This window comes from Pholcus phalangioides, unplaced genomic scaffold (assembly GCF_987345545.1).
Source record: "Pholcus phalangioides strain wild (caught in Gottingen) unplaced genomic scaffold, Ppha-v1.0 ptg000011l_1, whole genome shotgun sequence".
Taxonomy (NCBI): domain Eukaryota; kingdom Metazoa; phylum Arthropoda; class Arachnida; order Araneae; family Pholcidae; genus Pholcus; species Pholcus phalangioides.
In genome coordinates this window covers 30243097-30264569 of record NW_028301604.1, presented here as the reverse complement: position 1 = coordinate 30264569, position 21473 = coordinate 30243097, and the positions used below count along the sequence as shown (strand labels likewise).

General features: G+C 34.9%; 1 protein-coding gene and 1 non-coding gene across 5 annotated transcripts in view; one reads left to right on the top strand and one right to left on the bottom strand.

Annotated features, from left to right (window-relative positions):
- LOC149080327 (bridging integrator 2-like) overlaps positions 1 to 21473 on the top strand; it is a 428403-nt gene that overhangs the window by 281669 nt on the left and 125261 nt on the right. For all 4 annotated transcript variants that reach the window (XM_089239465.1, XM_089239462.1, XM_089239463.1 and 1 more), the window contains one exon: positions 18892 to 19013. In XM_089239465.1, the coding sequence (XP_089095591.1) occupies positions 18892 to 19013 (122 nt within the window). The remainder of the gene's footprint in view (positions 1 to 18891; positions 19014 to 21473) is intronic.
- On the bottom strand, positions 21169 to 21242 carry TRNAT-GGU (transfer RNA threonine (anticodon GGU)). Its single transcript has one exon. It is a non-coding gene; the product is annotated as a tRNA-Thr (tRNA).

Here is a 21473-nt window from a genome sequence, read left to right as displayed (position 1 = left end):
GAAAATACACGAAAAGTACACATTTTTGTATTTTTTGTGTATTTGCCTTATTCTTGGTGGTCTGGTCGTTGGTGTCTTCTTAATACTTATTTTATTGTAAATTATATAAATAATCTGTAATTGTACACATAAACTACAAACAAATGCACCATTTTGAAAATATTTTGTGTAGAATTCAAATTTTTATTTTTTTGTAAGTTTTTTATGGAGACCTATGCTTGAACTTTCCATCGATCTAATGTATATATGAATTGACATCATGATCGTGCGTCCCCCCCCCCCAGACTCCCAAGTCTATCTCTGCCTATGGATCAGGTTAGTTTGTTAGAGTGTATAAGCATGGGAGTGACCTAAAGAGCAAATGAACTAGGTTGTGAGGAAAAAAAAAAGCAACTTAGAGAGTGTGCAAGCATGGAGAGTGACCTAGAGAGTTAGGAATGAGGACAGTGAGAGACAAAAGGAATATTACATTGTTATTAATGAAATATTTTAACACTAAGTGTGCCAAGACCGAAGAACAATATTTTTATATAGCCAGTTATCACATTGTATTGAAGTTTCAGTCAAGTTTAACTCATAGCATGTAAAATTTCAAATAGGTAATATAGTATATAGATTTTAAATAATACATTTCCATTTTCATATTTGATTCATTACGTACATACTTTAAACAATTTTAAGCATGTCCTTGCATTTGGGGAAGGAGGGCACAATGATTGAATTCTCTGTCATGACAAAATTCATTGTTCAATTTTTACATAAAAATATAATTCATGTAAAATATACAGTCTTATACAAAAATTTACTTCAGAGAATCACATAAAGTCCCCTTCCCTGATAGCCCATGGGTGAGGCTTAGGATGCAAAAAGGTGCATAATCGGGACTGAAAATAGGCAGAGGCACTGAGCCAAATGGGGCTTCATAAAAAATATATATACTTAATTAGCAATCTTATAAAGGGCATGCCCAAGAAGGCACGCTACGACCTTGCCCATGATTGTTTAGTTTATAGCCTCAGCTCCCAAGTTCTGGCACATACTGTTCAAGCGCCGTGAAAACCCTTATTTACCTTTTTTTCACACTGTAAATTTACTACAGAGGGGCCCATTTTAACCTGACCTAAGGAGATCACAGCCCAGCAGGAGGGAACAGATTTATAAATTTAAATAACAAAAAAACGACTGTAAAAAAACAAACATTGACAATATCTTGGAAAATTTATCCTCTAGTTCAACTGTTCTCAACCTTTGGAAGCCAGCTGCCCGGTTTCATTTTTTTTTTGAAGGAAAAAGCCTGGTCAAACACCACTATCGACAAATGAATAAGGGGGGGGGGGAGAAAGGAAACTACCAATCACTCGTGGCCCGGAATGAATGATGGCAGGGCCCAGTGTTTGAGAAATACTGCTCTAGTTCAATAGCAAAATAATGCTTACCTTTTTTCTAAATGCTGTCTTCAGTGTCAACTATTTGGTCTTTCAGATCTCACGTCTCTATATTTTAATATTAATCCTTATTTTTAACATTATAATTTATTTAAAAACAATAAAATCGCCAGCCTTCGCAGCTTGTAACTAATGCAGTGCCTTTCTCTCTTCCAAAATAGTCATCTTTGTTGACGCTCACCAAAGCTGCATTAACTTTCAAGTGGCTTTAACACTCACTGACAGGGGAGAGGGAAAACACATCGTGTCCTATACCGTTCTTGGTCATTATAAATGGCAAGTGAGACGTTATGATGGGCAAAAATTTGGATTATTTCAAAAGAAACTAGTTATAGGAAATTCTCCTACGAAACGAAATGCTGTAAAAATGAGAGTAAAACTATTTTAGAGAAAAAATCAATATATTTTGGCATTTATTAAATACATTTTTACTATATCATTCGATATCGGACACGTAGAAATTTCTGACCTCTTTCTAATGATTGGTATTCCATCACCATTGTGCTATTGGGGTTTGGCATGACAGAGCCAAGAATGTTGATCATTGCACAGTTAGAATTTGTTAAAATTACATTGTCTATTACATGGTAATTAGCTCGGCTAAATAAAGGCATTCTATAGTTTTGACGTATTTTAAAATAAAAATGAATTTCTTATTTAGAAATTTTTATTTTGGAGAATCTCTCACGACCCCTCGTGACCCGCGCTTTGCGCACCACTGCCCTAGACTATAAAGGCAACGAATCTCTCAATTTTTCCTTGGAGCTCATGGGCACTGAAAGGTACTGTACATGGGCAGCCAGACCTGACTCTGGCCAAGTTCACAACTGCAGCATCAGCAGTTGTGAACTTTGATAGAACCACCAGATGGCGACTTATGAAAGCATGATGTCACTCTCCGCTATCCATACAAAGGTTTTTAACAACTGGCTGTTGCAAAGATGAATTTTTGGAAAGGGAGAAAATTCAGCTGCCTTTTGCGAGGAATCGAACCCACATTCTCTCACTTTCCGGTGAATGCCCTAGGCCAGGGGGCCGTCAACCTTTTTCACTTTTTCTTGCCATTGGGCATTCTCGGTAGAGTTCCTTGAAATACCTTTCATAGGTATGAAGATATGGCATTCATGAAATACTCATTCTGTTCTGAAGGGCCACCAAGAGCATTCACTAAGGTCCCTTTTGAAGAAATTAGGCACAGGAACCTATTATGGACAGAGCACTGAACCTATGAAGTAATGGCTAGGATTCAAGTTCCAAGAAGTATCGCCTTTTCCATGGTCACCTTAGGTACAGCTTCAACTTTTAGAAATACCACTTTATATATTGGGGGACTTAGATAGATTCATAGTGCCTAGAAATGCCATGTTATCTGCAGGTGCCTTGGTAAGAGCTACTAGCTTGTGTATAGGGTAGTGTCAAAGACTAGGAAAAGGTGGAAAACAGATATGAGCTTTTGAGCCCTAAAAAACCCAAGATTTTGGGGCACAAAAGGGGGTTCTGGAAGAGTTTTTCTTAAAGGTGGGTAAATAAAAAACTTGAAATCTTAGGTCAATAGAGCTCTGATATGTAGAGAATGGGAGATGAAATTATAGTCGTCTATATTTGTACTATATTATATGGCGATAATGCATAACTTTATGTTGAAATATGACTTTTTCAGGAACATTGTCTTTTTCATGGTGTAGTTTCTCTTTTCTATGAATCACTGTTTGTTTCATCATTATGCATATACAGCAGTGTGCCGAATCGGAGTAAGATGTATGAAGATGCGCATTTATCGGAAAAATCAATCTTTTTTTCTGCTAATAGTGGTGGTAATTTTCCTGCTGATGTCAGCTCTAATTTTCTTGCTTTATCGAACTTAATCAAAAGTTGTTTTCTTAGAATTGAGAACCGACTGAGCAAAGTTGAACAACTTACTGAAATCATTCCAACGGTTCAAATGGAAGTTGCAAAATTGTCATCCAATACTGAAGTGACTGGTGGATCTTCCTTGGGTCTGACTCTCTCTAAGACTTTTTCAAAGAAAGTGTCGCCGCAATCGTTACAAGATATAACCTCTGTACCTGGTTATGCTACTTCCGGCCACACACTATGGAATAGACAACAAGCTGATGCCTCAACATTTAATCGGAACAATTCAACTCAGCCTAAGGTAGCTTCTGGTGTTGATAATACACCTCGAGCTAACAAGCCAATTTTAAATAGTAAAAGTTCGATTCTTAAAGGAGTGGTTAATCGTTCTAAGAAATCAGTTGTGTTTTTATCCAGATTAAGTCCCGATAGTACAACCGAGGATATTGTTCGATTCTTGAATTCTCTAATAACCTTAATAATTTCTTATGCACCAAGATGAAAACGAAATATAAATCATACGCCTCCTTCCATATTGAAGCTAATGAAGATGACATTAACATTTTATTAAATGGTGAGCTCTGGCCTGAAGGTTCCATTATTTCTGCCTTTTATGGGAAAGTACATGCATCTCAAATTGAAAAGTCGGCCAATGTGGACACTAATTCAGACTTGGAACAGAGATCAAACGATAATAATTGACTAGAGAAGATATGTTTATTATCAAAATGTACGAGGCCTTAGAACTAAATTATCATCTTTTAAAAATTCAGTTCTTTCCAGCAACCATGATTTTATATGTCTAACAGAAACTTGGCTTATATCAGATATATGTGATAGTGAAATATTTGATGATAGATACTGTGTATTTCGCTGTGACCGATCATGCAGTAATCTAAATTGCTCGAGAGGTGGTGGTGGTCTTATCGCAGCAAAAAATAAATTTAAAGTTAGTTCTATTGCTCTTGATTGTATCTTGGAGATAACTTGTGTTAAGATATTTTGCAATGGTGGCAGAATCTTATATTTGTGCTGTGTTTATTGTTCGCCAACTTGTAGCTTTCAGTATTATTGTGAATTGTATAATATCTTTGATAAATTTTACAATGATGATAAGCACAATTTAATTATAATTGGGGATTTTAACATTCCTGGAATTAATTGGGGTATTAGTTTCGATGATTTGCATGATGGTCGATCGAGATATGTTTCTAGTCTTTTCAACTTCATGCAACAATATTCCTTTATTCAATGTAATTTTATCTCTAACTCATTTGGAAGGATATTGGATCTGGTTCTGGTATCAATGCCTTATTTTTCTGTGTCAGTCAACAGGGAGGAATTTTCACTTATAAAAGAGGACACCCACCATCCAGCATTATTGATATCTTTAGATAAACTTTCTGTTCAGCGTCATCCTATCAAGGGAGTTAAGGATTTTAATTATGATTTTAAAAAAGCTGACTTTCATTCCTTGTATAATTTTTTTTGTCACTTTGATTGGAATTTTTTACATTTGTGCACTAATGTCAATGAGGCTGTTCATATGTTTTACTTCTACATTTTTACAATCTTTGATACGAGTGTACCATTAAGAAAGAATTTTACTCTAAAATATCCTCCCTGGTGTGATAGGAGTATTATTTACAATATCAAACGTAAGGAGAAATTTCGTAAAAGGTATTTGATGACTAATACTATCTCTGATCTAGTAAAATATGAATGTTATAGAGCTAAGGTTAAACTTTATGTAACACAAGCTCATAAAAAATATATCGATAATATTGAAGCAGCTCTCAGATTCAACCCAAAACAATTTTGGTCTTATTGTAACAAAAAAAAATAAGAATGCACCTAAGTATATGTATTTCGAAAACAATGTTTTATCAACAGACACCTTGATTGCTCATGGTTTCACCAAGTTTTTTGTATCGAATTTCACAACTTCTGAAGATGATCACAATCATTTTTCTGCTTTAAACAACGACTTCCCTGTTTCTTCTGATGATGTCAATATTCTTTTTATCTCCTTGTAGTATAAAAAGATTGAAGGGGAGTAGCTCCAGAAGTATTGATGTATACCTCCATATTTTATTAAGGCGTGTGCTGAGCATTTGCTGTATCCACTTTTATTAATTTTTAATATGTCTATTAAAAATGGGATCTTTCCAGATGAATGGAAGAAAGCAAGAATCGTTCCAATTCTTAAAAAGGTGATAGACATAAAATTGTCTATCAAAAAATATTAAATATAATCTAAAATATTTGAGTCTATTTTATATGATAAAATATATGCTCAAATTAAGACCTGTATCTCCCCAAATCCGCATGGTTTCGTTAGAAATAGATCTACGGTTACCAATCTTCTTTCCCTCAATACCCATATTGTTGAAGCCATAGCTAATAAAAGTTAACTCGATTTAATTTACACAGATTTCGCAAAAGCATTTGATTGTATTAGCCACTCTATATTAATGTACAAACTAAAAAAAATTGGTTTCTGCGATGATACTTGCAATTTATTTGCTTCGTATCTAAAAAACAGATTGATTTTTGTATCTTTTGGCTCGTCTCTTAGTGATAGATTTTGTGCAACATCTGGAGTCCCTCAGGGGTCTGTTCTTGAACCTCTATTGTTTCTCATTTTTATTAATGACCTTTCGGCTGCTGTTCATAATTGTTCATTATTTGCTGATGATTTTAAAATATTTGATTTTATTGTAAATTTTGAATCTTGTTCTATTGTTCAAGATAAATTAACCCACATTTACCACTGGTGTATCGAGTAACGACATTTGTAGTAATTCATATCGCAAACTCGGTTGGCTTAAAAGAATAACTAAAGATTTCACCAATTTGGATACAATGATTGTTCTTTTCAACTCTATCAAAACTTCAATATGCATCTGTTGTTTGGAATCCTCATTACAATAATGCTATTGATGATATTGAAATTATGCAAAATTCATTTATGCCATATTTGTATTTTAAGAAATTTAGAGCATATGACATTACAATTTCAACAACTTTTCTCAGACAAACTTTTTTAATTACCAATCTCCAAAAGAGAAGAAATTTCATTCTTTTGAAATTTTTCTGGAGGTTAGTTAATGGTAATATCGATTGTTCTTTTCTGTTATCTAAAATAGGATTCTTGGTCACACGGTACAACACCAGGTCAAATAAATTATTTCATGTAGCTCACTTTAGGACATTGATTGGTCTGTCTTGTGCTATAAACAGATTTTGTATTTTGTATAATAGTTTACCTGACAAATTTGATATATTTGCAACACCTATTGGTAAATTCAAAGAGCTTCTCTCCGAATGATCAGCAATTTTTTTTTCTTTAAATGATATCTTGTATTTGACTGTTAAAATATTTCCTTTTTCTTTGTTTATTCATTTTTCATTTTATTTTTAATCACCATGTGTTTTTATTTATTTATATTCATTTTTAATTGATCTGGTGATTTTATATAGCCTTAATTTTACTTATTTGGTATTGACTAGTGTTTGTTTCAGTTTTATGTATTTTATATCTGTGTATTGGTATTCATTTCTGTTTGATTTTATTATATTTACAATATTTAGGTCAACCTTGCTGTAATTGGATGGTTTTCTGTAGCTTGGTATTTAAATAAATAAATTAATTAATTAAAAAAAACCCCTCTACAAAGAACTGAATGAGCACGCATCAATACACCAACGCGTTGAGACATCTCTCAAGAAAGTGTGGCGATGAGCCACGAGCACACACACTTTGAGAATCCGTTGAATATTTCCGAAATAAAATAATATAAATGCACTATATATATACTCATCGCTTTTTAAAGCAGAATTCCAGACGTTATTTGTTTCTTTATTTCCCACAACAACACATAGGTGGTCTAAGCAGGGCGTCTTACAACCATCAAAGGCACTTTTGTAAGGCCCTCTACCTCTTCAGAAATTCCTGCCTAATAGTTCACTCTCAAAAATGTTAACTGGATCTCATCTTCATGAAGTCCCTTTTGCACTTGAGGCACCTGGACTGAGCGTGGAATTGTCCATGTATTACGAGGAAAGTTTAAAAGTAACTGAAGATACACACACATATTATTTCAGAAAAACAAAAAGTGTCCACGAAATGTTGAGTCTGCTCTTAAAAGATTATCTAGTGTTTTCCAATTAGCGCTTATTCGAAGGCTTACGATACTTTCCAATATGAACTATGGCATCGTGAGGTTTGCTGAAGGCCCTCTGGTCAAATTACGAGGGGCAAAATCCAAGAACTTATTAGTCCAGAGGGTTCTCAAACTGTGCATCACCAACCTTTGGCACTGCGGAGCATCCCTAAGGTTTTTCAAAGAGATTCTTTGTTAAACTGCTCTGTGTGGGGAGCCACGGGCAAGCATCGATTAAAGTAACGGGGCACCGCGGATGGAAAAAGTTTGAGAACCCCTTCGCTAGTCTGAACCATTAATCACTCGACATATTTCTATTCTTCTCTGATTTGTTATAAAATGTCATTGCATGAATTTGTTTCACTGGAAATAAATATGCATATACTATGCGCAATGCCTTTTTAAATTTTTCAACTTCGAGCTGAATTCCCCTTTAAACAGTATCTCCAAAGGAAGGAAGCCAGTAGATAATAAAACAAAAAATATTTCAATCGATTCATACACCTGCCACTTTCACTTCAATTCGGAAGATGATCAGTGGCATTACAAACACGCCTCATAGATACTTAAATAGATTACAGACACATAAAACAATTTCTGGTGCACACTAATTCGTTTGAAGCAGTGGTTCCTAAACCTTTTTGGATTCAGGCCACCCTCTGCTTGTCCATCTGCAATCTAGTAGTATGTGATAACAACTGCGATCGTGTGGGCATCATCCCAGTTTGAACCCCACTAGTGGCACAGTGGTGGTTGACTGGAGTGAGTCTTTTTTTTTTTTTTTCCTTTCAATTTCTAGGTACGAATGCTAACCGATCTTTTGTTTGGAAAGCCTTCCCGCAGAGAGCAGGCAGACTTTTACTGTGGTATTTGCATAACACGAAACTTCAGGCATCTGCCAGTTTTATTTCTAATATGGAAGGCAAAGGGCAAAACTTCTCTAACTGAAATCATACATAACTATAACATCATATATACATTATGGTCACGCATAATATAAGAAAGAACTTCCCAGCATGCATTAATTTGTTAGAAATTCCATAAAAGAAATTTCTTGGAAGTACATGCATGATTGAGTAGAAGTAGTGTACATGTGATACGTGCTTACAATAAGAGTGTAACATGATAAAAGTGATTAAATGGAAGCATGAAGATTTCTCTGTACTTTAATATCTTGGAATAATTTTAGATAGAGAGAAAATATTTTTTCCCCCTTTTTATTTTATTCTATCATTTTTTTTTTATATTTTAATCTAAATTTTTTCCAAACTACCTTTTAGGGTGACTTCCCAGTGGTTTTTGGTGTTTGCATTTGTATAAGTACATAAAATGGAATTTACATTTTTTTAAATTAATTAAAAAATTAAAATACATTAATCAATTGAAAGGTAATTTAATTTGAAAAAAACAACTAAAAACAAAATAAATTTGTTTTTTTTAAATTGGGAAATTTAAAGTTCTTTCCACTAATGCATAATTTTAACTTTGCGCCTTGAGCACGAACAAAAAAATGGCGCCCTTCACAATTTCCCTCCACCATGGATCGAAACCTGGCTACACCACTGCCTGATTGGAAGCAGGGCTGCAACTAGATGCTTGGTCAGCTGGAACAAGTACTCATTTTGGTGCTCCTTGTAATGTTGAAAGAGAGGTTAAAGGGTGAAATTTGTGCCCCTTTTTGTTCTGGTCTGACACTCCGGGGCACCAGACCTGTCTGCTCCCCCTAGTTTCGGCCTTGATTTGAAGTAGATTGGTTTTATAGTTGCATCCCCAAATATTTATTCCATATTGCAGTGGTGATTGAACAGGTTTTCTGTGGTTCCCAACTTCAAGGGGCGAATGCAAGCCGATCTCTCCATTGAAAAATCTCGCCACAGGGAACAATAGACATGCAACAGAACACTTATTCAATTACACTTCACCCATAGTTAGAAAAATTTATGGCAGCACTACACATAACAAGCATTACACCAAAACAAACTTCACGTTGGGTTCACAATACGTACACACAGATTCCAGCATGTACGAATTCGTTAAAAATTCCATAGAGAAATGTGTATGAAGTTCATGTACTGTTCAATAGTAGCAGTGATTGAACTGGTTCCCAACTTTGAGGGGTTAATGTAAGCCACCCTCCCTATTAAAAAGTCTCACCACAGAGAGTAACAGGCCTACAATGGTACAAATCTTCAATCATTATATTTCACTTGTAGTTCAAAAAATACATGGCTGCACTATAACAAGGATTACAGAGAAACATACATCACATTAGATTCATAACATGTACCAATTCTTTTTTCAATTCAGCAGAGGAATATGGATGAAGTGCATGTGTTGTTCAGTAGTAATGATTGAACCCAAGCATAGTATATGGAATGTCGAAAAGAAATATTAACGAGATTTTGTATGTGATGAAACCTATGTAGGTAATATCTAAGCTTTTCAGTTAGATGTACAATATGGGTTTTCTATTTGCAATTTGAGTCAACATATATTCCAAGGTATTTTCAAGAAAAGACTTTATATAAAGTAGGGCAGTTACAACTTTGATGTGTACAGTTTGTGCTGAGTGTGATTTATGCTGAACTATTTAAATGTGTTGCATCTAATACCAGAAAACAAGAGAGCATTTGGTACAGTATTTCATTTGACCGTGTGAATCACAATTTTATTTACAAAGCAATACAATACTTTATTAGTGAGAAATGTGGAATACAGAGAAATATGGGGAAAAAAAATTACCAAGAAGCCAAATGTGGCCCTTACTGGCAATCACAAATTACAATTTGGTATAAATCATGTAAGCATGTAAAGCATTTAAATAAATAAATAAAAAGATAGAAAAAATTAACGCAACATGTGTGAACAGAAAGGAAGAAAAAAATCAACTAAACACAATATGAATTGATGGGTCATTGTGGTCGCAGACATGTGGTGATAATATTCAGATTGTAGAAAAAAAAGAAATTTCATTTAAAATGTAAAGTAAGTCGAAATCTAGTAAGGGAGAAGAAGGAAGTTATAGAAGGGAAATTTTTTATCCTTAAAAACTCTTCAATATTATTTATTGAAATAGGTGGAGCTGACTCTTGCAGAAGAATGAAAAGTGTTCAGAGGTAAAGAATGTTGTTTTTTAAATAAAATAACTTGATTTGAAGAAATAGAGATGTCGAAGTGGTAAAATATTTAGAGAGAACTTTTAAAGTTGTTAACACCTCTTAAAAAATTATTAGAACTTTTCTATTTATATCAGAAAAGTTCTATTGATAGAGTACTATAATTGTTATATAGTTATCTGTCTAATTATTCTTTTGTGCAAAGTGATCAAAGGATATAAGTTAATAATATAGTCACTGGCCCAGGCAGTTAAACCATAAAGTAGTTGAGAGTGAAAAAATGAGTAGTACAAAACTAAAAGGAAAGAGGAATTGACATAAAAATTTGAGGTAGAATAAATTGTACAACAAATAACGAAGTTTGCTGTGAAGTTTTGTGATATGAGAATTCCATTTAAAGTTAGTCAACATAAATACCAAGATATAATATAGAATGTACTTGTTCAAGAGGATTACAATGACAAACGTTAAGGGAGCAGTTGGAATCATGGAAAACAATATCAATATTATGTAGAGGGTTATTAAGCAATGGAAAATAGAGATAAATTTAGTTTTGGGTACATTAATAGTTAATTTATTAGCTGAAAACCAGTTGCGCATTTCAATTAAATCTTGATTAATTGTATTAGTCAAAGTTTGGTCGTCTTAAGCACTATAAATAATGACTATCATCAGCAAATGTTATTGTTACCATTTATGTACACAGTTGTGCCAAATAGAACTTTATTTTATCTAATCACTTTAAATGACCAGCCTGGTGGTTACTACAGAGCCTGGATCACGTCTGGTCTTAACAGCCTGATGGTTACCCAAAAGTAAGAAAATTGATGCTGACCTGAGAAATATTTTAAAACTATTCCAAAAAATTGAATTTTATTGGTTTATATGCACTATGTATGAATGAATGTCTAACGGCTAAGGTGGCTATTACATGTATGAACATGTTCAGTTCAACAGGACTGGCAGGGACATTGGAAGTGTTTCGAACCTGTGAGTGCTCATCTTGAGCATTATATAGGAAATTAAACTTTTGAATCGATTCTGGGAGTGCGGAGACCCATATCACAAGTTACTATTGGTGTTTGGTCACCCACAGCATCCCAGCTTTGACATCACTGAAGACTGGGTTCTAATTCTCATTTGTTATTGGTTTTACTAGACCTCATTTGAATAAACCATTGTGACCATAAAACGACTGTGGTGCTGCAAAAATGAACGAATTGCAAATGAATACAGTTGAACGTCATTAAATGGAGTTGCTTAGGGGCTGTTTAAGTATTGCGTCAGCAGATTTTTAGCCATTTCGATCCCCCGCAACCCCTCTGTCAGCAAAACCCTTGTCAGCAAAATTTTGTTAGCTCTGCCCCTCCACCTCGCAACACATATTGGGATAAGAATAAGAGATGTACGGGGAGAGGGGATAGGGGACTCGTGCCCCCCATGATAAACATTTTTTTTCTGCAAAAAATATTTTAAGAAAAAATTTTAATTTTGAAAGGAAATACCGTTATGTTATAATTATCAATTTCTGTTAATTTCAATGCTATTCAAAGACTAAGAACTCAAAATTTATTTATAAAAAATATTCATTTCGACCCTTCCCATGCCAAATCGTGGACAAAATGTAGCCCTCAGAGTTGTCTGATGTGGCCAGCCATCACGAACCTAATTTTGTAAAAATGAACTAAATGGCACATTTACACAACACTTAAGTGACTTGTGGCACAATTCCCGAACATTTAAGCAGCCAGCAGCCTGTTGCACATTTTCAGAACACTTAAGCAGTCTGTGGCACAGTTTTAGAGCTCTTAAGTGGCCCCCAGTGCTGTTCTACATCACTAAAGTTACCCGCGGCACATTCCTAGATTACTTAAGTGATCCGCAGCATAATTACGGATCACTTGAGTGATGCACAGGACAGTTTTCCAAAGCACTTAAGCAGCTGGAACATATTTCCAGATCACTTAAAAGATCCATGGAACATTTAGAGGTCACTAAAGTGGCTTTGTAGAGGACTTATCAATAGGGAGAATGTTGGTTCAAGTGCCCACAAACTAGCGAAAGGCTTTTCCACATTTTTGGAACACCAAGTAAGATGCAGTTAAAAATATTTCATATTTTTATAAAGGGTGGTTGATATATAAGCATCACACAATCCCCCTCCCCCACTTGTCATCAAAAGTCGGCAAACCCGAAACCCCCTCCCCCACCCATCGATGCTGACTCAACATCAACTTCATTAAATCTATTTCAGATTTCACCTTAACATATATTACAATGCATACATATTGCATAAAAACATAAATTACAATATATGTGTATTGATATCCTCATCATGCCCCACCAAAGTTGGGAAAGATTAAAATTGATTTCTTATCATATTTTTTTTAGTTTGTAAATTCACAATGACACTGAGCATTCTGTATGCTTTTTTTAACTACTGCTGAACAATGTCCAGTAAACCCATGCCACTTATCAATGGGGACTCCCAAATCAGTGATCCCAGTTGCCACCAGAATGACACCACCATTCAACTTGCAAGTGGAACGTGGGTCGTTTGCACCAAAAAGAGCGAACATGCACTCGTCAATGCTAAAGGTCATGCTCCAACCATTAGCTCGCTCTACAATCACATTCAAGCTCGTCTGGAGCCTCTCCCTCTTTCCTTGATTCCAACTATCCCCATAACCTTCATGTCATCTGCTAACCTGCTCACAAACCTATAAATATCCGATCGAGCTTATTGACAAAAAGTGGAAAAATAATGGGATCAAGGATACCTCTCTGAGGGGCTCCACCCTTAACACCTGTCCAATCAGAAAATTCCTCATTCACCATTACCTGCTGTGACCAATCTCGCAACGACGACTCTATGAACTGTCCATAGTTTCTATGGATAAGCCGCATTCAACTACGGAGCTGAGGGAAATACTGTCAATACTACAGAAATCATTCTTTCTCTTAAAATATTATAATATGTTAATATGATAAATACAGTTATTATTCATAATTGCCTGTTATATTACCCATAATTACTTAGCATTTTGAGCATATGATTATGTATAATTTCCTGCTGATATTGGTAAATACGATAAATTGTCAGTTAATTAAATTTACTGAACATTTTGCTCAAACTTCAGTCTAGGATGATGGATTCAATCAGTGATGTTGATTAAAATATTGATAAATGTGAAGAAAGCTAACATTACAATGCTGATAATAATTTATGCATTGTTATCTTTATATAACACTTATTTTCATTTAATTAAATTTTTATGGCAAAAGATGTGTGGTGCACACATCACGTACGAGAGAATTTGATAAATGGTTGAATTTAAGTGATATTTCCACATGATTTCTTCCATATTCATCATACTTACCAACTTCAAGTAGGAATTATGCACAATCATTGGTAAAAGTGTTAAATTTGGGAAAATTTAACTACAAAGCATAATCACAGATTTATCACATCATGTAATATATATACATACATACATACACAGTCCACATTCGTTATAATGACCCTCATTTTTCCACAGAAAACAGACATTATATTGGAAGGTCATTATATTCAACATTAAAAAAATAACTAAGAGAATTTCATATTTGAACCTAATTGAAAAGTTATGTTATCAAAAATAATATTCCTTTTGTGTTATAATGTAAGCAGTTGGCAATGAAAATACATCAGGTTAGAAAACAATCATGAAATTTTAATAATTAGATATTTTAACATGTATAAGGGAATCTCTGATTATTTAGGCTTAAAATTTTTAAAGAACTTGAAAGATGTATATCTATAACAGCATTTCTCAACCTCTGGTCCGCAACAATGGCGTAGGTGGGTTCACAGGCAGGCTTGATAATTCAGTTTTAATTGGATAGAAAATTATTCAATTGTTGTAATTGATATTATATTAATATCCATATGGATTCGCAAATAAAAATTGTAATTTCATACTTAGATTCATTATACCTCGTCAAGGAAAATGCGCGAAATTGAGATAATTTCGCGCATTCCCTAAATACGGGATATCTGTAATTTGCAGCCCAAAAATGCTATTTATGATAAATTTGTTAATTAATGCAAAAAGGGATGAAGGGTGGGGAAATAAAAGGTAGCTACAAATCAAAGTGGACAAAAATTTGATGGGGGAAAAAACATTCAAATGACCTAATTACTATAAAATAAGGGACGTTGCCAATTGTCTTTAAAAACATTGCCATAAGTAGGTTTTTTCAAAAAGTCTCATAAAAGTGGCCTGAAAATATATATTTTTTTTATATGAAGTATCTTAGTTATTTAAAGTTATTATATACAGAAGCCAAAATTTCTCATTCTTACCACATTTTCTAACCTTTGGCTACATTCTAATGCTCTATCTTTAGCAAATTCATGAATAAGGATTGCATCACACATCTAAATGTAGTGGTGTATTATGTCACAGGGTTTCTTTTTTCCTTCACAAAGAAGCAGCAACAGTAGTGACACCATCATGCTAGGGGCACACACAGGTGGTCCTATAATCCAATAAAGACACCAGCTGTCCCTAAAGGACAAAGACTAGTGTACTAGTAGTTACATTACCTCACATACATTTTCATTTTCTTTCCCATAAGAAGTAGCACATCTCCTATATATCTCCCAGTCTTAATATTCAATAGTTTTTTTATATACTTTCACTGTTAGGCCCAGTTAATTGGGTTTCTACTGTATAGTAGTAGTAACAGATTTATGAAAAATAATCAGCTATATACAGGGTGATTATAATTGAAGTTTTGATTCCAAACTATATAATAAGTACTGGTCAGTTTCCTACATGTCTAAGCGTAAGAGGGTTGTAATACTTGGGGATTTCAATTACTCGGGAATAGATAGGGAGAGTCTTTCAGCTAGAGATCAATACGAAAGGGACTTCCTTAAGTTGGTGCTCTATACTTTTTTGCATCAGCATGTATCAGAAGCCACTAGGGGTACTGCTATTTTGGATTTGGTTCTTACTAGTTCTGAGGATCTTGTTGAACATGTTTCGGTGGGGGACGAGTTTTCTTTCAGTGATCATTGTGTGGTCAGTTTTTTCTAGCTTTTCTTTGGGTAAGGTCGATAACAAAAGACTGGTTCCTTGTTTTCGGAGAACTAACTTTGGTGTTTTGAGAGGAAGGTTAGCATCAGTTTTCAAAAACTGGTTGGAATCAGTTGGGGTTGTACGTCAATGGGAAGAATTTAGTACGAAGCTGTCCTCTGTTTTGCACAACGTCATACCCTTTGTTAGAAAAAAGCACCCTCTATGGTTCACGGATAGCGTGCGTAACCTTTATCAGAAAATAAAAGAGCATTCAGTGAGTATAAAAGTGGATGAGGTGACATATTGTTTATTGATAAAAAAAGAGTGTGGAAGAAAGCGATAAGGGATGGTAAAAAGGAAGTTGAATCTAGGTTGGCCGATAACATTGGCTCTGATCCAAAATCATTTTTTTGATACGTCAATAATGGATATAAGGGCACAGTTGGCCCGCTCTCGATAGGAAGCTCTAGGTTAGAGAGCAATTTAGGCATGTGTAGTGCTTTCAATGACTTTTTGTGTCAGTTTTTAATGGAGATAATGATATTCGATATATGGGTGTTGTATGGGGTAATAAAATCCTCAAGAATATTCAAGTGGAAGTCCTAAATCTTCTTAAAAATGTATGTGCAAGCAAAGCACCAGGAGATATCTATCCCAGGGTCCTCAGGGAATGTGCTAATGAATTTTTGGGGCCAGTTGCATGGATATACAGGAGTAGTGTTGCTGAGGATATCCTCCCAAGGGATTGGAAACTTGATGATGTTGTTCTGATATTTAAGAGGGGTAGTAGAGAAGCTGTGTCCAATTATCGTCCAGTGCGTTTGATGAGCTTCCTCTCAAATTTTGGAAATTATTATCAAAAGGTAGGTGGCAAAGTGGATAGATGAGAATAATGTATTGTCGGATAATCAGCATGGGTTCAGGAAGAGGGCTTTGGGTAAGGGAAAAAATGTAGATATCGTTTACCTTGATTTCCGGAAGGCATGCGATTGGGTCCAACATGGTAAAGTCTTGAAGCTTTTACATGAGATTGGAATTGGAGGCAACTTACTGAATTGGATAGAATCATGGTGAAGAGATAGCTCACAATGAGTTAAGTGAACAGGAAATTCTCTGGTTGGACTGGCATCACAAGGGGAGTTCCTCAAGCAAGTGTCCTTGGCCCCATATTTTTTTCACTTTTTATTCATAAACTCGATCGTTGGGGGTAGCTAGAAAATTTGCAGATGATGTGAAGCTAATGTGGTAATTGGGAATGAAAGCGATAGGGAGTTGCTCTAGACAAACTTAAACAGGATTGCAGCATGGGCAAATGAATCGATCTTCATGTTTAGCGTTGACAAGTGCATGGTTGTTCATTTTGGTTTGGCCACGGTTCGACAACCCACGGTGACCAATTTGGGAATTCTCATTGACGAGTGGCTTAGGTTTTCTGTACATCGTTCAGCAGTGGTCAAAAAAGCGAATAGTATGCTTGGTGTCATTTTCAAAAAGGTCTCTTCATGTTCTCCTAAAGTCATTCTTCTGCTTTTTCGAGGCTTTGTTCGTCCTGGACTGGAGTATGCTGTAAGGTTTTGGAGACCATACGTACAGAGGGACATTGACTTGGTTGAATAGATGCAGAGAAGAGCTACGCGTGTCCTTATTGGCACACAGGGCTTCAGTTATGAAGAGAGACTTCATGTTTTGAATATGTTTACATTAGATGAACGCAGGTGTCGGGGAAACATGATCGAAGTGTTCAAAATTTTCAGTGGGATGGATAGGATGGACCATGAACTTTTAGTACACCATCAAGCAACTGCTTTTACAAGGGGACACTAGTATCGATTGGTAAGGGACAATGAAAATTTATGGTGTCGCAGGGAATTTTTCTCTAATAGGGTTGTTAATAAATGGAATTGCTTACCCCGGAGGTAGTAAATTGTAACACAATCGGCACGTTCAAAAAGAAATATGATAAGCATGTGTTTGAGTAAATCAAGAAGCTATCCATACTTAGAGTAAGACAACCATAAATATTCTTATGGGCATTGTATAATATTTTGTCATGTATATATATTGTTTGTAATTGCATTTTTAATTGGGTTGCTGTATTTTTGAAGTATATGACATCCATATTTATTATGAGCATCTTTTTCTCATTCACCTCGTTGGGCATTTTGCCTGTTGTGGCATTGTATTTGAATTGTATTAGTGTTTTGTTCTTATGCATAAAAAACTAGCATGTATATATGCACTTTGGTGATAATGGCCAGGAAAATTCCGCACAAATATGCGCTTATGATGCAAATGGGTTAATACAGATATGCATATATTTTTTTATTGGTCTTTCATGAATTGAAATGATAAAAAGAGCCCATTTTAAGTTATTTTATATTGAATGCTTGAGTAATTTCAGAATGATATAAAACAGCAGCGGCTTCACTTTGAAATGCCTGTTGGCATTAATGCACATCAAAAGGGAAAGACAGTCTTTCTAGGCTTGTGCCTATGTGACTTGGAAAGGGGCCCCATGTCAAACAAGGGCCCTTAAACTATTGAAGGTTTTTATTAATACAGATATACATATATTTTTATTGGTCTTTCATGAATTGAAATTTTAAAAGGAGCCCAGCTAAATGCTTAATCCCATCATTGAACTTGTTGAAGTGGCCTTTCCCGCATTGAGAGAAAGAGTGCACCATCAGATTTTTTTTTAGTTGTGATCATATGACACTCGCACTCAACATAAATACACAAAACCTCTCATGGACAAGTTATCCTCTAGAGTGCTGCGAGATATTGCTATTTCGAGTCAAAATTTATTCAAAAATTTGCTTATCTTGCCAGGGCTGGGAACTAGAGGAAGGCGGGGCAACTGTCTGAGGTGGAAAAATTTAGGGGACAGCACAGTTTTAGCTGGAAATGAAGAACACCGTTAAAATTTATTGGATTTTTAAAGTTGCCGGAGGTACAAAATCACGTTTGTCCCAGTAGGAAAAAATCATACATCTTGCAAAACACTCCTAAACTGAAGTTTTACATCTTAGAACTATATATTTTTTTCTTAAATTTTTGTATTTTTTTTTATGCCAGCTTATACATAGGCTTTTAATTTTTTTCTATTTTGGAGATCCTTAAGCAGAGGAAATAAATCATCTTGTAAATGAATATATACAGTATTTACATAATGTTTTTAACAATTTATGTTTTTACAGTATTTTTTTTTTAAACAGTGTATCATATTTATTACAATTTCTAGCTAATAGATCCTCATCTAGCGAGTATCTTTCTTCTGAGGCTCTAGCATGCCATGATAATGTAATTGACAGTTCTACATGTATTTCCCATGAAGAAAGTCAAGGTCAAGAAGCTGATATAGAAGTATTTATTTTTTTTAATTTATTTACTATCACTTATCCTAAATTTTGAGTTCATTTGACAGTTTATGGAAATGAATGAAATGATTGCAAACATTAAATAAAACTAAGAATAACAAGCAATTATTTTTATTGAACTTTTTATATTGAGGAGGTGATGCATGTCACTGAGTTAAACAACAGATGGTGGATTTATACATGCAGTGCACTTTTGGTTATATGACATACTTAGCTATTAAACACACCCCCTTAACATTGGCCTGTAAAATTGAAGGATAATTTACAAAACTTTAGCTGTATTGGCGTTGTATTTGTGGCTGAGTATTTCTGAAAATTCTGAACCTTTTTCTTAAATTTTATAGTTTTTATTATATTTTTACTTGTTTTATTGTAATATACAAGAAATATATATATATATATTTCAACAAAAATAAATTTTTCATAATGTACATTTTTCTATATGTGTATATATATATATTATTTGCATGTTTTTATTTTGAAAAATTCTTTGATCTGATTTAAAATATTTGTGCTCAAATATATATATAGTAGCTGTTACCCACGGCTTCATTTGTGTGCATTTCATAATCTGAAAATTACTTGCCGATGATTCCTCTCCATATAACATTTGAAGCCCTCGTCCCTCCCTTGAGGATGAATTTTCAGAAATCCCTTCTCTATGAGTCTCTACATTACAATACAAATGTACTGACCACATTTCATAATTATGGCTTCAGCTATTTCGGTTCCACAGGATTTTTGAATACGACCCTCTCCTTTATTGAACTACCTTATGACACCCTTAGGGGTCCAATTTCAATTAACCAATTCTTAATCAGTCTTTACGTCATGAAATAAAGCCACTGATCAAATTTCATGAATATGGCTTGAGTTGTTTCTGCTCTACATGATTTCTCTGTTACCTTTGAAATCTCTTATGACCTCGTTAGGTGTCGAATTTCGAAAAACCACTTCTTAGTTGGTGTCTAAGTCATAAAATTAAATTTCTGGCCAAATTCCAAAAATGACACATTTAAAGACCCTTCAAGGGTCGAATTCCAGAAATTAAGAATCATGAAATAAACTTCAAATAAATTTCATTAATAGCTTCAGTGGTTTTGGCTTGACATGATTTCTACGTTAGCTTTGAAACTCCCTTTTTATGACACCCTTAGAGGGTCAAATGTTTAGGTGTCAAATTTTAAAAAAACCCTTCTTAGTAAGTCTTTACATCATGAAACTGAACTTCTGACAGATTTCATGATAATAGCTTCTGAGGTTTTGGCTCGGCGTGATATCTGTTATTTTTTAACCCCTTTATGACCCGGTTAGGGGTCGAATTTCTGAAAAACCCTTCATTGTTGGTCTTTACATTGTGAAACAAATTTTCTGACCAAATTTCACGAATAGCTTCAGCCGTTTCAGCTTGGCATGATCTCTATATGTTAAATTTGAACCCCTTAGTTGTTGAATTTTGGAAAACATCTTAGTTGGTCTTTACATTATAAAATAAAACTTTCGACCAAATTTAACGACTATAGATTAAGCAGTTTTGGCTTGGCGTGATTTCTCAGTGCTACCTCAGAACTCCATTTATGACACCCCCTTCCCTGCAGCCAAATTTAGAAAACAACCCGTCTCAGTTAGTCTTTACGTTATAAAATAAAACTTCTAACCAAATTTCATGAATTCAGCGGTTTTGGCTTCACATGATTGTTTTATGTTACCTTTGAACCCCCTTATGACCCTCTTAGGGGCCGAATGTTTGAAAACCCCTTCTTAGTTGATCTTTACGTTATGAAGTAAAATTCTGACCAGATTTGATGATGGTAGTTTCACCGGTTTCGGCTCAGCATTATTTCTCTATGCTACCTTTGAACCCCCCTGTGAACCCCTTAGGGGGCAAACTTCAGAAAACCATTTCTTAGTTGGTCTTTGTTATGAAATGAAATTTCTGGAAAACTTTCATGAATTCGGTGGTTTTGGCTCTGCATGATTTCCTTATGTTACTTTTGATCTCCCTTATGGCCGCCTTAGGGGTAGACAGAAAAACCTTTCTTAAAGAGAGATAGATGGCTCTTTCTCAGCCCAAGATATATCAAGAAAACATTTATTTTCTGGATATTATGCTGAGGTGAACTCAGAAAGAAAAGTCATCTTGTCTCCACTGGGACTTGAACCCAAGCCCTCTTGCATACCAGGCAAGAATGCTACCATCTACACCACTGGAGACACGACCCTGCCTTCCTTATTTCACCCACTGTGGTGTGAGGCGCTGAAGTAGAGACATTAGTAGCCTCTCTTAACTTCAGGAAATAGAAGGCAAGGTCGTGTCTCCAGTGGGGTAGATGGTAGCATGCTTTCCTGGTATGCGAGAGGGCCTGGGTTCGAGAGTCACGGCGGAGACAAGATGACTTTCCTTTCCAAGTTCACCTCAGCATTATGTCCAGAAAGTATTTCCTTG